The sequence below is a fragment of the Lontra canadensis genome, unplaced genomic scaffold, assembly GCF_010015895.1.
Source record: "Lontra canadensis isolate GAN:19392208 unplaced genomic scaffold, GSC_riverotter_1.0 scaffold164, whole genome shotgun sequence".
Lineage (NCBI taxonomy): Eukaryota > Metazoa > Chordata > Mammalia > Carnivora > Mustelidae > Lontra > Lontra canadensis.
In genome coordinates this window covers 2024491-2040231 of record NW_022631158.1, presented here as the reverse complement: position 1 = coordinate 2040231, position 15741 = coordinate 2024491, and the positions used below count along the sequence as shown (strand labels likewise).

General features: G+C 40.2%; 2 protein-coding genes across 2 annotated transcripts in view; both read left to right on the top strand.

Annotated features, from left to right (window-relative positions):
* ATF6 (activating transcription factor 6) overlaps positions 1–15741 on the top strand; it is a 205070-nt gene that overhangs the window by 119145 nt on the left and 70184 nt on the right. The gene's annotated exons all lie outside the window — the stretch shown is intronic.
* Positions 6762–8424, top strand: LOC116859850 (proteasome activator complex subunit 3-like). The gene has a single exon (XM_032845496.1). The coding sequence runs from the start codon at positions 6762–6764 to the stop codon at positions 7503–7505; it is 744 nt and encodes a 247-aa protein (XP_032701387.1). The 3' UTR covers positions 7506–8424.

Genomic DNA, 15741 nt, shown 5'->3' with positions numbered 1-15741 from the left:
TAGAACCAAGCAGTACGGCGACTCTCTTGGAATTCTGGCTGTTACCGCCGTCAGACGCAAAATGTCAAATCCCACATGCCGTTGGTGGGAGAAGGAAATCTTCCCACCTCTCCTATATAAATCCCCAGAGTTCAACCCACAAGACTGCTATGAGGTCCCCAACAGGGATTTTATATGCTGTAAGCACAGTCCAGCAACTCTCCCCGGGGAAAAGGAAAAAGAGAAGTGGCTTGAGAGTCCCATCTCTTCTGCTCCTCACGTCCTGTCTGATAAACTTCATCCTTTTTTGCTTCATTCGTTCATTTATTCTTTCAGTAAATGTTCAGCTGAACACCTGCTACTCCCAGACCTGTGCCACCACAGACTGTATAAAAACCAGTAAGCCCAAATCCTTGCTTCCCAAAGTTCATTATGGTGGAGAACTGTGACTCGTCAGTCAAAAATTACAGCACTGTGGTAGGAACCATCAAAGAGATACATGCAGGATACTCTTAAGATTACAAGTAAAACTACTACTATTTATGAAGCATTTACTGTGCTAGCTGTTTTATGTAAGTTGTTCCATTTAATCCCCTCAGCAGCTTTATGAGGTTGATACTATTACACTACGTCACTTGTGCCAGGCACACTCACCTCACCTAGGAAGGAGAAGGTGGTACCAGGGAAAGTTTCTTCATCAACACTCCTTGACTTGATTGTAGAAGGATGAATGAGTAGGGTGGAGAGTGGGAGGAAGACCAGGCAAGGTGGCATCTCACCCAGAGAGAGGCAAAGACGTTAGAGCAGAGGACATGACGGAGAACCCGTTGGGAAACGTAGGCTGGTTCTGGGAAGTAAAGATGGCGGGATCCAGTCATGAAGGCACTTGTGGGCCAGGCTTAAGGAGTTTGGTCCTTACCCTGTAGAACATGGAATATGGCCAGACGTGCATTTCAGGAAGATAACTTTAATTGTTTGTACAGGGGGTTAGAAGAGTGTACTTCTAAAGGAAATGATTTCTTTTAAAGGAAAAAAATTCCTCAGCATTATTGTTACGCATTGTTTAAGCACAGACAAGCACTGAACTAAGTTCTCAAAACATCTTACATTTGCAGATTTACATCTATAAAAACCAGAATAATTGTGGGCACCTGGGTGGTTCAGTCGGTTAAGCGTCTGCCTTCTGCTCAGGTCATGATCTCAGGGTCCTAGGATCGAGCCCCGCATTGGGCTTCCTGCTTTCTGCTTCTCCCCCTCCCTGTTCCTCTGCCCTCCCCCTGCTCGTGCTCGCTCTCTTAAATAAATAAAATAAGATAAAACTAAAAAAAAAAAAAAACCAAAATAATTGTATAACTGAAATATAAATAAAACTACAAAGATAATAAAATTAAAATTAGCAGCCTGCATTTATGTAAAAGGATCATGTTTTCGTGAAGGAGTCACTACTGACACATGAAGGTGATGCTGACCTTCATGGCGCAGGTTCTTTCAATGTTTCTTTAGACATTTCCTCACTGTTGAGTACTCTCTGAGAACCCGATTCTCCCTCCAGATTTCTGTCTTTGACACAATGAGAAAATCTTTGTTCTTAACAGATTTTGGAGAGGAAGGGAAAAGGGATAACTATACCTAATACGCTCTCCTCTCTCTGATCAGTTAAAGGAGTGGTACTTGGTGGTATCATAATCCTAAAAGAATATAATTATGGGCCCCTAAATTGCATGGCAGTTCTAGAATATGCTTAAATCAATTATTTTATCATCAAAGTGAATTCAGAGATAATTACAGGGAACTGATGGCCTCCAGTATGAGAAATGCAGAACTAGAGGATTCATTGTTCAACCAGAACAGGGATTTTGTAAACAAGGGAGCCATCAGTGGCTCTGGTAGAGAGTCATTGGCCAAAGCATTTTAAAAAGTCAAGAATCTAGGACCCAGAGGTCAATAGATTTTTGTTAATCAGTGACCTTATAGATCCTTGATAATAGACATCATTGTTAACAAACTATACCAATTATTGTCACTTGTAAGATAAAGTCATATGAACTTGATGTAGACATGAAGGGGTTCAGCTGAGAAAAGTCCTTTTCAGCCATGGTGACAGCAAAGTTTGTGCTTCTCTGCCCTGTGATACAGTGGCCTCTAAACACTGAAGACCTCAGAAATTTAAGCCAGGTTTTTTTGTTTTTTTTTTAAATTCTTATATTTAACTCTGTAATACAGGGAGTCCTCACTAATGTGTAATAAGACAGTGAACAAGAATATTAGATCTTGGTTTGTTCATAGAGGATTCAGAGTGTTCCATTTCAGAGGGTGGAAGGAGATTTTGAAATGCTAATGAAGAGACTCCTTCAATAATAGCTAACACTGACTGAGCAGTTGCCGTGGTCCAGGCAGTGTGCTAACCTCTTCACGTGGAGTCACTGACTTCATCCTCAGAACAGCTTTTATGAAAGCACTATTATTCTATTGCTCATTTTATAGGTAAAGAAAATGAAACACAGGGAGGTTAAATAACTGAGCAATGTCCATGACTAGTGTAGCGAAGCCAGGGTTTGAACCCAGCAGGGCCACTGCACAGCCTTAAGCCACACGCTGTAGTGGCACTTGTCTTCAGGTGAGGCGTGCTCAGGTCACATCTGGACGCTGGTTCTCAAGATGCTGAATTGGCAGCGACCCCTGCAACAGTCTAGGAGGAAGAATGAAGGAAGGGGACATAAGATACTTGTCTGCTTGAGAAAGTGCCTCTGGCAGGGTTCTCTGGACTACATTGTAAAACTAAGCCTTTTATGCTTACTGGGGGGTGTTCCTAAGTTGTGAGTGAAGCCCTTTGGCCTAAATAACTTAAGATCTGTTGCAACCTCATATACATAAGGGGATAAATATTACCACTCACCTGAATCTTAATGTAGGTTTAGTCCCATTGATTGTATTTCTCCTAACTTACTGACAGAAATCAGTGGGGAAATAAGTATCTTGAAGGATTAAATTCCAGTCTGTATCCTCAGTTACACTTATATCCAAGAGTTGTCACAACAACAGTTGCTTAGAATAAATCTACAAACGGAACTCATACATAGGACCACAGAATCCTTCCTTCAGGGGCATGGTTTCAGAGTTGGAGGATAGTTAAAGGATAAATCAGTACACAAATTTGTAGGTATTCCTAAAAATTAAAGTGGTGTGTCCTTACTGGCATCAGTACATGCTGAACCCTGTTGGACTGTGGAGAAGGGAGAAACTGACCCCAACGACACAACACTCTACACAGCTGTTCCCAGCCTTCCTCCAGCTGTTAGCACTCCGTGTTAATTTCACGGGTTGAATCAAGGCATGTAAGTGCATTAAATAATTTTCAAAAACAACTGCTGCTTGCTGTTGGTCAGTGGGGAAAGAAAAAATAGGAGCTGTCATTTTCTTGCCAACTGCTGCTCTAATTAACAAGGACAAGAAACACATTATGAATAAATGAAATTCTTATGCCACACTAGAAAAAAAGAGCAGCTGAGCCCCCCCCAAAGGATTTTATATCCTGTTATCAGACAATGAAAGAAAATAATTTCATATAAATGGCTGCATTAGTCAGTGTCATAAATAGAAAGTAAGTCCCCACTTCTTTAAAAGAGCAGCTAGAAATATTTTCCCTTTGAGAATAGAGCAGTTATGTATTTGGTAAATCATATATAACATTGGTGACATTGGATGGTTTCAGGGCACAAGGTGTTTTGTTCATATATAACATTAACAATGTTAACATCTCTTTTCACATTAAAGAGAATTTCCATAGTAGCCTCCTTGTAATCTTTTATGGCTAAAGTTATGAAGAACATCAAGATATGGGAAAACTGGTCATGTTTCAGGATTTGATTTTCCTTTTCTGTTTGACCACCCTATCTGAATCCCCATAACTTGAATGTAAATTTGCATGTATAAAAATGTATGGATATCCAAGTCATCTCTTAGGAGAACTTTAATGTAAGTGTAAACAGGAAATCTTTTTCTAACAAAAAAAAAAAAGAAAAAAAATTAATATCGAAATCTGCCTTTTCTCATCCCTCCACAACCAAAACTGTCACCATGTATTGTAATTATACTTCCTAAAACTTTCTAGAGTCTTCTCTCCAGCCCTATTGCCATCCTCTGAATGAGGCATGCTTTACCATTTGTGTTAAATCAGCAGGCCTTCTTTATTCTCTTCATCATATCCACCTCCTCACTGAAGTCATCCATCTGCGTGGGTCCCCCCACCCTCCACCTGAATCCCTTCGTTGGCTTTTATTAAATCCAACTTCCTTATCTTGGCAAAGAGGGCTCTGCCTCCATGAGCTGGTCCTTGCTTACTTTTCTTGCCTCAGTTGCTGCCACTTTCCCAGACACCCTAAGATCCAACTTAGCAGTAATTCCCCAGTAGACCTCCCCGTGGAGCCACAATACATATATACCTTTATCCTAACATGTATCTTTGAAAATATAATTCCCTCCACCACATCCTTTTTTGTCACATTCCAAGATGTGCCGTGATCTAAACACAGAAATTTCAGCCCCTAATTGGGGCTGAACACAGTTGACTTGAATACAACTTAAATCGCTAGTTTGTTAGTGTATGTATCTTACCATGATACATGTGTACTTGAAGCTTTGTTCACTCCCCAGTTCCTGCCTCAAAACTGAAGAGTTTATTTTTCCAACTGCTGGAAGTCCTGCCAAACAGTCATCTTCAGGAATTGCCTTGTCCCCAACTCAGGACAACTGTGAAGGGGCTTTCCTGGTTTTCTATGGGGTCATCTGAGGCTCTGAGAGTGCATCAGTGCCTAACTTCTCCCCCTGTTATGTCTCTTCCTTATCTTAGGTCCTTTCTCAAGAACACTCCCTGAAAAACCTCCTATAAGCAATCTGTGTGCTTGCTGGGAAGCCCAACCTATAACATGTTTGTCTTGTTGATATTTTCTTTTCTGTTCTAGATCTTGTGAGATTATGGTTTGCTAAAATCTTACTAATTCAAGGTCATTTCATCAGACATGTATTGAGTACCTGCTCCATGCCAGGCCTTGTGCCACATGTGATGTCAACAAATTAAGACTTGACTTACGTCCTGAAGAAGCTTACAGTCCAGCTGAGGTCACAGTTACATTCAGAACTATACTATAGCATCTTCAGAATAATCTTTTGAACTAAACTTCAATAATTTATAAAATCAAAGGCATACAGTGTGGTGTTGCAAAGAACAAAAGGAAGTTATCTCAGGGAAATGAAAATAAACAAATGGAGTGAAATTTTAGAAGGTTACAGAATTTTTCTCTATGATTCTGGAAGCCTTTAGGGAAAAGGTAGTTTTTTTTCACTTTTTATTTTTATTTTTTTTTGAAAGATTTTATTTATTTATTTGACAGAGAGAGAGACAGTGAGAGAGGGAACACAAGCAGGAGAACTGGGAGAGGGAGAAGCAGGATTCCCCCGGAGCAGGAATCCTTAGGTGGGGCTGGATCCCAGGACTCTGGGATCATGACCTGAGCCAAAGGCAGGTACTTAACGTGAGCCACCCAGCCACTCCTCACTTTTTATTTTGAAGCAAGTTCAAGCTTCAGAAAAGTTATAGTACTGAACTCCCATACACCTTTATATTTATATGCATTAATCAATTTTTAACATTTTTCCACTTGCTTTAACTTTCTCTGTACACATCTACATGCACACTATTTTTGCAAACTCTGAAGTTAAATATGTCCTGTCACTTTATCTCTTAATACTGTAGTGTGTATTAAAAAAAAAAAAGGATATTCACTTAAAAATTTTTTTGTATACGGGGCGCCTGGGTGGCTCAGTGGGTTAAAGCCTCTGCCTTCGGCTCAGGTCATGATCCCAGTGTCCTGGGATCGAGTCCCGCATAGGGCTCTCTGCTCCACAGGGAGCCTGCTTCCTCCTCTCTCTCTCTCTCTCTCTCTGCCTGCCTCTCTGCCTACTTGTGATCTCTGTCAAATAAATAAATAAAATCTTTAAAAAAATTTTTTTTTGTATATTCACTCTTGGTAACTACAATATAGTTACCAAATTGAAGATATTTGATACTTTAATCTTACAGTCCGATTCAAATTGTTAATCATCCCAAAGAAGATGAGCTTTAAGAAGAGTCCTAGAACTTAACATTTGTAACTCAAACTAAAAATTGTTTGAACTAAGCCATAGAAGAGCTCAGAACTTTACTAACTTGATTAAAACGCCCTACTGAAGGGGGAGCCACTTCTGACTTTGTAAGGGGGAAGCATGGCTACGCCCAAGTTACCAGTAAAGGTGTGACTCCTGGCTCTCCAGAAGTGAGCCTACTCTGGAGAGCTCATTTCTCGAGGTGACTTTCGAAGGAGACCCTGTGTCCGGAATCCAGGGATCGTGGGTTTCCTTGAGCTTCTGTGTAAAGCACGTTATTGCTTGGTCTTCACGATGCTTAAGTTTAACGATGTTCTTCGGGGCCATCACTCATGCACAGGCTTCCGGCCCAGGGGGCCAGGGACTGCTCAGGGATCCTGGATCGTTGGAGACTCCTCTCCCCACCCCCAGAAAGCAGGGCTGCTTAGCTGGGGCGTTGCTGGGAGGCCATGCCCCACGTGCGACTTCCGGTCTCTTCCGGCACGGGCCGCCGGGACTCCGCGTCATTTCCGGCGGCGCTGGGCGTGGTCTGTTGGGCGTTGGCGGCGGTGGCGGAGGCGGCGGCAGCAGCCAAAGGCCTGCCAGCGGAGGTGGGGGAAGCCGGGTGGTGTCCGCCCAGACGCCGGACGGCCCTGGACTGCATGGCTTCCCCGTTGGAGCTGGAGAAGGACATGCAGGGGAAGGTGGGTTCGTTTCGAGCCCGCATCGCGCAGGAGGCCGAGGATCTGGTGTCCACCTTCTTCCCTCAGAAGCTGTCGGAGCTGGACAGTCGGGTCCAGGAGCTGCATCTGCAAGACCTGTCCGGAATCCGCTCGGTGCCCGCCCTGGAGCCCACCGCCGTGCCCGACCCCGTGGGGGACGCGCCCAACCGGGACCCGCCACCGCCGCTGCAGCCCCAGTCCTCGCTCAAGGTGCCGGCCCTGCCCGGGGGCGAGGGACGGCTGCTGCGGAGCAACCAGCATCTGGTGGGGCTGATTGAGCGGGTAAAGCCCGAGATCGAGCTGCTGAGAGAGAAGTGCAACACGGTGCGGATATGGGTGCAGCTGCTCATCCCGAAGGTGGAGGACGGCAACAACTTCGGCGTGTCCATCCAGGAGGACACCGTGGACCAGCTGTGGACCGTGGAGAGCACCGCTGCCTCCTACCTGCGCCGCTTCTCCACCTACTACAACACCAGGGCCAAGCTGGTGTCCAAGATCGTGAAGTACCCCCTGGTGGAAGATCACCGCCGCACGGTGGCCGAGGTGGACGAGAACGAGTATCTGAGCGTGCGCCGGATCCTGCTGCACGTTCGGAACCAGTATGCCACCTTGCACGACGTGATCCTCAAAAACATCGAGAAGATCAAAACTCCTTGGACCACCAACACTGACAACCTCTACTGAGGGCTTTTCTCCACCCCTCTTTCCTTCAGGAGGTGGTCCAGCTGTTTAGGCAGCCAAAGGGGGTTCTTAATGACTCTACAGGTGACGAAGCGACTGGAAATGTGCGTTACGTTTAATGACAGTTGCGTACGGCTTTACCCTCACACTCAGTCCTTGTGGTGTAGCTGTTACTTGCTTTTTCTTTCCCCGAGAGGATGAGGACAGACCATGGTAGGGTTGGCCAGGGAGGAGGACTGCTGTTTTTAAAAGCAGTTTTGTAGATGAATGTTGGCCAGGGTTCTTTTTTATGGCATTGGTGACATTGGATGGTTTCAGGGGTTACTCAAAGAAAAATCTAAAGTTCAAAAGAAAGTTAAATGAAGTCTTTCCTGAGGTTCTGCTATATGTTACTTTGTTCAAACCTCAGAAATGCTCCTTTTACCACCATCGTTTGTTTTTTGCAAGGAAAGGGGTTTAAAGGGATGTGTTTAGGTCATTGTATGTCTCCAGTTTGGCAGATTGAAATAAAGCGGTTTTAACATTTTATGATGTACTAAGTGTGCTTATCTGAACTGTAATCTTCAGAGGTATAGGATTTCTGTCCTCATTTGGACTCATACCCTTGATATTTTTCAGCTCTGATGCGTAAGAAAAATGAGCGTATAAAGAGTAACAGATCTTCATTGTTCTAAAGAAATGGACTGCCATGCCTCCCTTAGAATGAAAAGGACTCTATGAAAACTGCTTCCATGCACAGCTTTCTACCGTCTCTGCATCTTCCGGTTTCCTTTCACACAGCGTAGAATTCCTTCTGTGTATTCATTTATCTCCTGAGTTCCTGCTGAATCTTTTAAGCTTTGTATCATGTCTACTTTTTTTTCTCCTCAGTTGAATTTCATCTCTCTTCCCCTTTTGTCTCTTGAGATGTCTCTTACGGCCTCTCATTCGAATTTCTGTCTCACGTTATATGAATTACTATTTATATTTAAAGACTCTAAAATGTGACTGTGAGTTTTTTCCTCCTGCTTTTGCTGCCTGGTTGAGAGGAAACCATTATCTTTTCAGCCATGATCTATACTGTTGATATTTTTCAAGTCCAGCATTTCCAGATTTCAGTTTCGGGTGCAGTGAATTATTGCATTTTATGTCACCTCATGCATTAGAGTGAATTTCTTCTGATATGATTAATCCTTTGTCCATCATGGGTTTTGTTCAGAATTTTAGTTTTTTGATAATAAATATACTTCAGTCAGCTTAAGTATGTCTATTCAAAACACCTTTTCTTAGTATTACCGTCATTCAAGGATCTTCATCACTCAGAAACACTAGGTGTGGAGGTTATGTAATAACACAGTTGGAAAAGGCACGAGTGGGAGTTACTTTTGATACCTTTTTATAATAGGAGTGAGATTATTTCTGTGCACAATGGATAGCTTCGTCTCTTTTTCCCATTTAACTAACACCTTGTGCCCTGAATCCTCATAATATTTTTGAAACTTTATGCATACATAAGTATGACCTTACTTTTTTAAAATACTGTATAGTAATGCAATAAATTATTTCTCAAATGAGTTTTTGGTGGGAAAATGATGAGGGATTAAGTTTATTTTTTGTGAGAGATGAAAACTTATTTCTCATTGAAATTTCTTGTCTATATAAGATCCTCTGAAACGAGGTGACCGTTATAAAAGAGGCCATATCTGTTTTAAAGCTTACTTGTAATTCTACCTTTTCTCCTTTTTTAAAAAAAAAAATACCTTTGTAAGGATGTAGTTCTTGTTATAAATGCAGTTACCTTCTGAACTTGCTTATGGGTAAGGTCAAAATATGAATAATTTCATCTCTTCCTTCCCCATTTAATGAGTGAAATGACTTCTGAAGTGAAAACAAGTTTCTCTTCAAGTGTGTTTTGGTTGCCAAGGGTGAAAACCGGCATGAACCTTTATGTACAGACTTGACTTTACATGCTGTTGTAAAAACATTTCCTATTTATCAGCAAGAATTGTTTAAAATGTAAACAGCGATGTTTTCTTTTGCATGTTTTTTTAGACAAGTTATATTTCCAAGTTTGAACTACACCGCATTATTTGTGGCGGGTAGGTTTTTGTTTTTCTGAAGTGGTAGGATACCTGTTAGGTTTTCCTGAGGTTGGTGTCAGTATCTATCTGTCTAGGAAGTGTCTGATGATTCCTGGCATTTCTTCTTTCATTTTCCTTATGTGTTTCACTTGAAGGAATGAAAAGACATTTCTCCATGAGGAAAGTGAGTTGGAGACGTAAAATTCTGTTGCAGTTACCTTTGACTTTTAAAATTTTTTTTATAGTTTTATCTAGAAAATGCACGTTGGTCCTGTTCTTACAGAAATGGAGATGAACATTTTTCTATTCCAACCTGTATAGATTAGAAAGATTTGTCATTTGACTTAGTAGAAACTTTATTTCATAAGTAAACTAGAAAATTATATCCAGGCAAAACGAGTTTGTTCTTTCATTGAACTTCTGAAAAGACTGTCTTTCCAATCTGAGTTTGAGTTTTTGCCTCCTGCAGCAGCAACAACAACAAAAGATATGATTGAAAAATCTCTGTTTGCATTTGACGGCCCCCGTAGAGAGTTCTCTTTATTTTCCTTGTAAGGTGTTATATCCGAATCACAAAAGTGCCAGGAACCCTACTTAAGTCGGTTCATACAACTTGGCAGGCATTTAATGGCACACAAATTTGTAATGGACAGTGTTAAGGGAAGTCCACACTTGCTTAGTTTTCAAGCATAGTTAATCTTCTAAGGTTTAAAATACCTCTTCCATGCATGATACAACTATCATCTTCTGCTTGTTTCTTTTATTCTGAAGCTGTCAAACCTGTGCCAGATTGAAACAAATAGTCTCTAACACCCAGGCATGTCTTTTACTAAGAACATATGCTTGTCCTTTGTAGGTAAGGGTTTTTGATATTTGTATTTTCCCCCTGTTCTAATAATGTATCAAGCCAAATTGAAGTTGGAATGCTTTTATAAAGTCTCTTCTGCAAAAATTACGCCCTTTGTGATTTTCCCTTTCTTGAGAATGGTTGCAAAAACTATTAAAATAATAGACTTATTTTAAAAGTTGGTGTAAAAACATGGTTTCTAATGTATGTTATTTGCCTTTTATTAGTACTTACATCTCCATTTTTGTTCCTGTTAAAAATACCACTGAATTGAGAGAATGTTCTGATGTTTTATTCTTAAAAAATAGTTCTAAAAACTTACTTGGGGGTTAAATAATTTTAGTTTTAAATTACTTTTGTACTTTGTGAAGGCTACTAACTCAAATTTGATTGGAAACTTGGAAATTGATGTGGCTGTTAGAAATGAGTGAAAAATACATTTCTTAAATCATATAAATGATGTAGAAAAGGCTTAATTTTAACATTTAAAGTTTGGAGCTTAGAGGGTTTTTTAAAAATTACTGAACTGTTTATAGATTCCTGGGTTGTTGGAGGCAAAAATTTTTATAGTTTTTATGAAGTTTTCATGTGTCTGCAGAATTCTTAACCAAATGGCCTTAACCATTAATAGATAACTGTGTGATCAGTTTTAAAGTTTAAAAGAACTATCTTAACCCTCAATTGGAAAAATAATGGAGAAACGACTTAGAACCCTCTAGGTCAAAATTATTGAAGTGTCTGTGTGGGTTTCCTTTATTTTAAAGAATACATAAGTGTTTTTAAATCATTGCAAATTCATGATGTGTATTTCTATAGAGGAGAAGCATTTGTATTTAAACCCAATCTTACCAATTATAATTTCATTTGAGTGATACCCCAGATTCAGATAGCAATAGATAAACACCCTTTCATTCTGTTTTTCAGGGGTCCTTAAGTATGAGAATATTAGTCTGAGTCAGGGATTTTGACTAGAGTGTGGAAAATAGAGATCTGGTAGCCAGGAGGACATGTACCTAGATGACTGGGAGAATGTCTAGGTATTTAGATTAGTATTGTACTCTGCTTTTGGTTTGGGGTTCCCTATGGCATTAGCATATACCTGTAATTATTTAGTGCTTATCCCCCCCCAAGAAAAGCGTATTAATTACCTGTTTAAAATATGTACAAGAAAGCAATTACATTATTTTATACTGACTAGTTATTCCTGCTTGCATGACTTGTTATGAATAGGAGGGAATCCTACTTTCTCTGTCAACATTTAAACATTTCTGAAAGATCCTATTGTGCACTGACATCAAGGCATTTTTTAGAAATTACTGATCTTTTTGAAGAAAACAAAGGACTCAGTCAGTTAAGAAACAGGTGCTGGACCACCCTTGTTCTCCGCATTGGAACACTACACTAACACATGAGTATCTAACACATGCCCGCCTTGAACTGAAATTGTTCATGGGAAACAGAATATACATTTAGGAGTTTCATGACTTACCTTTTCATCAACAATAATGGGTGCTTTATATTAGACGACCATACATTTGTCTGTTGTTTTCTTTATTGGGCTAAGTCTCTCTCTCTTTTTTTTTTTTTTTTTTTTAAGATTTTATTTATTTATTTGAGAGAAAGCACACACCAGCAAGGGGAGGGGCAAAGGGGGAAAGAGAAGGACAAGCAGACTCCATGCTGAGCAGGGAGCCCAGTACCGACCTGAGCTCCTAACCCTGAGATCATGACCTGAGCGGAAATCAAGAGTTGGTTGCGGGTCAGTTAGCTGCTTAACAGACTGAGCCACCCGGTGCCCCCTCTTGTGTGAAAACTTTAAGTTCCTTAAGGTCAGTTAGCAGAATTTTATCAGTGAAGCTTAGTGAGCCCCGTCATTCACATTTAAAATGTCTTGCTGGTAAGCTAAATTTAATGAATTCTGTCACATAGAGAATGTCAAGTGTTATTTTTACTCATTCATGAAAAGCTGGCAGGTGCTGATGAACAGGAGGTGAACCTATAATCAGAATTAGATTCCTTTCACAATTTGGCCATTTGTTCTAGCTTTGTTACGCAAACTCACTTTTACAAAGTTTTACAACTTATGTCGGAAACAATAACATTTGCTTCAAATACTATTGGTTTCAAAGTGTAAAGCATTTTGAAATTGTTGAATATAGTTTTCAATTTAAATTTTTTGAGATTCAGAGATGTACTTTCGCCTGTTAATTTTACAGATGGAGAAATTAAGACCTAGAAAGTTACACAGTGTCATAACTCATCACAAAGCAAAGTCAAGAAGCCAAACCCTCTTCCATTTCAGGCTAACGGTCTTTTCACTGCTCTACACTATCTCTCTATTATCAATAAATGAGATTATGTTAAAAGAGAGTTCTTCTAGAAACATGCAAACTGGGAGAATTCCACAAATTAACATGTCCTTATGATGTGGTGTGTTACTTATTCCACAGAATTTAAGAGAAGTTGCAATGTTTCTAAACCTGCAAAATTTTTACTTAAGATTGTGTAAAGAAAAAATTTTTTAAATCTCTAAATTTATGTTAAATATAATTTGGTTATAAAAATAATTCTTACTGAACAAAACCCAGGAGAGTCTCAGTAGCTCCAATCCTATATCCTTCTGAGGAGGAGTTACTTTATACCATCAGGAAAGCCTTTTGTGTTAGAGGTTGGTGCTTTTAGAACATCTGGGGACAGACCAGGAGAAGTATATTACAAGAGTTTTTCACTTTTTTAATGTATGAATTTAAAATTTCCTACTAATCAACTCCGCCACTCCTAATCTTTACCACCAAAGAATTGCTGAATGGAGTTGTTACAGTGTTCGGGCTGCCGTTCCTAATAACCTACAGGATAAAGGGGGAAAGCAGAAGAGCTGTAGTTTGTTGGGGAGGAAGCCCGAAAGGGCCATTTCCCAAAAGAAGTTTATTCTCTAGCGCTGTACTGTATTCAGTACAGTAGATACTAGTCTTCAGATGTAACTGGACACTGAGATGGGCTAAAAGCATAAAAGGCACACAAGAGTTTGAAGATTTGTATAAAGAAATGAAATATCTCAATTTTTACATCAATTACATGTTAGATGATAATATTCTAGCTGTACTGGGTTAAATTACTGAAATTTCACACATTTCTTTTCACCTTTTAATTTGTATACTAGAAAGTATGAAGTTACTTATATATATAAAGTTGGATGGAACTGCGTGAGAGCTAAGATTTCTAAGGTAATTGGGATGAGCCTTAAAGCTGAAACAGAACTTTGGACAGTGGTGTATTATGGGGACCTAGTATTTCATGAAGTGTGGATTTTTTGATTTTTAGTAAAATTTGTATTAGTTCGCCATCCAGTTCATAGTGTACAATTCAGTAAAAGCCATTCAGGGAGAACCTAAACTTTGTGAACCAAGCCTCTCTGGACACCAGCTTGATCTTGGAACTTAGAATGCCTGATGACGTGGATGGCTAGAACGCCCCATAAGCCTGCCTTCTAAATAGCTTGTCTGTCACCCAGACTTTGGGGAACGCCTAGAGTATAGTCATCTGTATGGCTACTTCAGGGCAGCTTTGTATGCTTTAGAAACCAAATAAATTCGCGCCTGGGTGGCTCAGTGGGTTACGCCTCTGCCTTCCGCTCAGGTCATGGTCTCAGGGTCCTGGGATCGAGGCCCGCATTGGGCTCTCTGCTCAGCAGGGAGCTTGCTTCCCCGTCTCTCTGCCTAGTTGTGATCTCTCTCTCCCTGTCAAATAAAGAAATAAATAAATAATTCTCAGAAACCAAATAGATAGGAACTTTGGCATCTTATTATAAAAATTGAGACACAAACTGTTTTTGTGTGGGCGAAAGAATACCATACCCCTGGTGCCTCCAGATATCTGTAGGCAAAGTCAGGCTGTCCCTCACGGAGCAGCGTTTGAACACTCAGATCCCCATAGTGCCATTGAATCCCCATAATAATTATGTTTCTTTATTTTTTTTTATGTCTATGTATATTCTCTCTACATTAAGTTCCTTGAGAATAGTGAGATTTTTTACTTACTCTTTTGGGGTTTTGCCTACAGTAAATTTCTGAAGTATTTTTGAATTAAATTGAACGAAACCCAAACTAGGTCAAACTGCAGATAATTGTTTCTCCCTTTTCCCCTAAGACATACAGTCAACAAGTGAGGCCCTTTGCTGCAGTTGAACATGTATGTGGATGTGGACCCAGAAATACGTGACAGTTTTAGGTGTGAGACACCTAAAAATTGGACTCAGAAGTAAACAAAGGCCAGTTTCTGGCTTCTAATTAAACTTTTCATGTCACCATAATGCGAATGTTTTCAAGCGCTCCTGGCAGCTCTCCTTCGATACTCCCAGTAATTTCATTAAGCCTGCGCAGCCTGCGACAGCTGCAAGTTATTCCAAACATCTGCGCTGAATCCCCACTGAAAACAACTCTCTCACCCCATTAACAACACCAGTAATTCCTTATTACTTTTCTAGCCACGAGTTGTGGAGAAATAACTCTAGTATATCAAAGAGGGAAGAATCCTGAAAAGTGTTTCTCAGCACTGGTTCTCTGTGCTCGTGCACATAAAGCTCTGTCTTCCAGATTCCTGTACTAAAAAGTTCAATAGTGTCTTTAGTACTTGAACATTAATATAGTTTGCTAAATAGTTAAGAAGGAATTCTTTCAGATTTTATTAAGTTTTATTTGCTAATAAATATGACGACTTAAAACATTTTGCACAAAAATTATTTCATGAAGGCCTTCCGGGTCGGCTCAGTTGGTTAAGTGTCTGCTTTCGGCTCAGCTCTTGATCCCAGAGTCCTGGGATCGAGTTCCGCATCCGGTTCTCGGGTCTGTCTCCCTCTGTCCCTCCTCCTACGTGTTCAGTCTCTTTCCCTCTCAAATAAACAAAATCTTTTAAAAAATCATTTCATAAATTTTGTACAGTTTAGAGTAAGTATAGTGAACTCAGCACACCACTGCCTTATTCCTCTGCTTCTTTAATATTGGTGCATATTTTTCTTTGCTTTTCTCCCTACATTTATGCCGTGAGCCAAGCACAAAATTATTGTGAGCACATGACCTCCACATTTCGCAGCTCACTGCACTGTTAGGCTCCCATCCAGAGCTGAAGAAGTTGGACTGTCTGGTCGCTGTTCTGGAGAGGAGTAATACTCAGCTCTGCTTCTAGATAGTTAACAGACGGCATGAAAAAAAGACGTCTCAGGAAGTCATTTTATGAACCTCATGAGCTGAGGGTTAGTATTTTCAAGAAGAACCCAGTAAGTCAAATGCAATTCTTCTGCATTTAAGCTCCACATTGTTCTGTTTTATTTATTTTT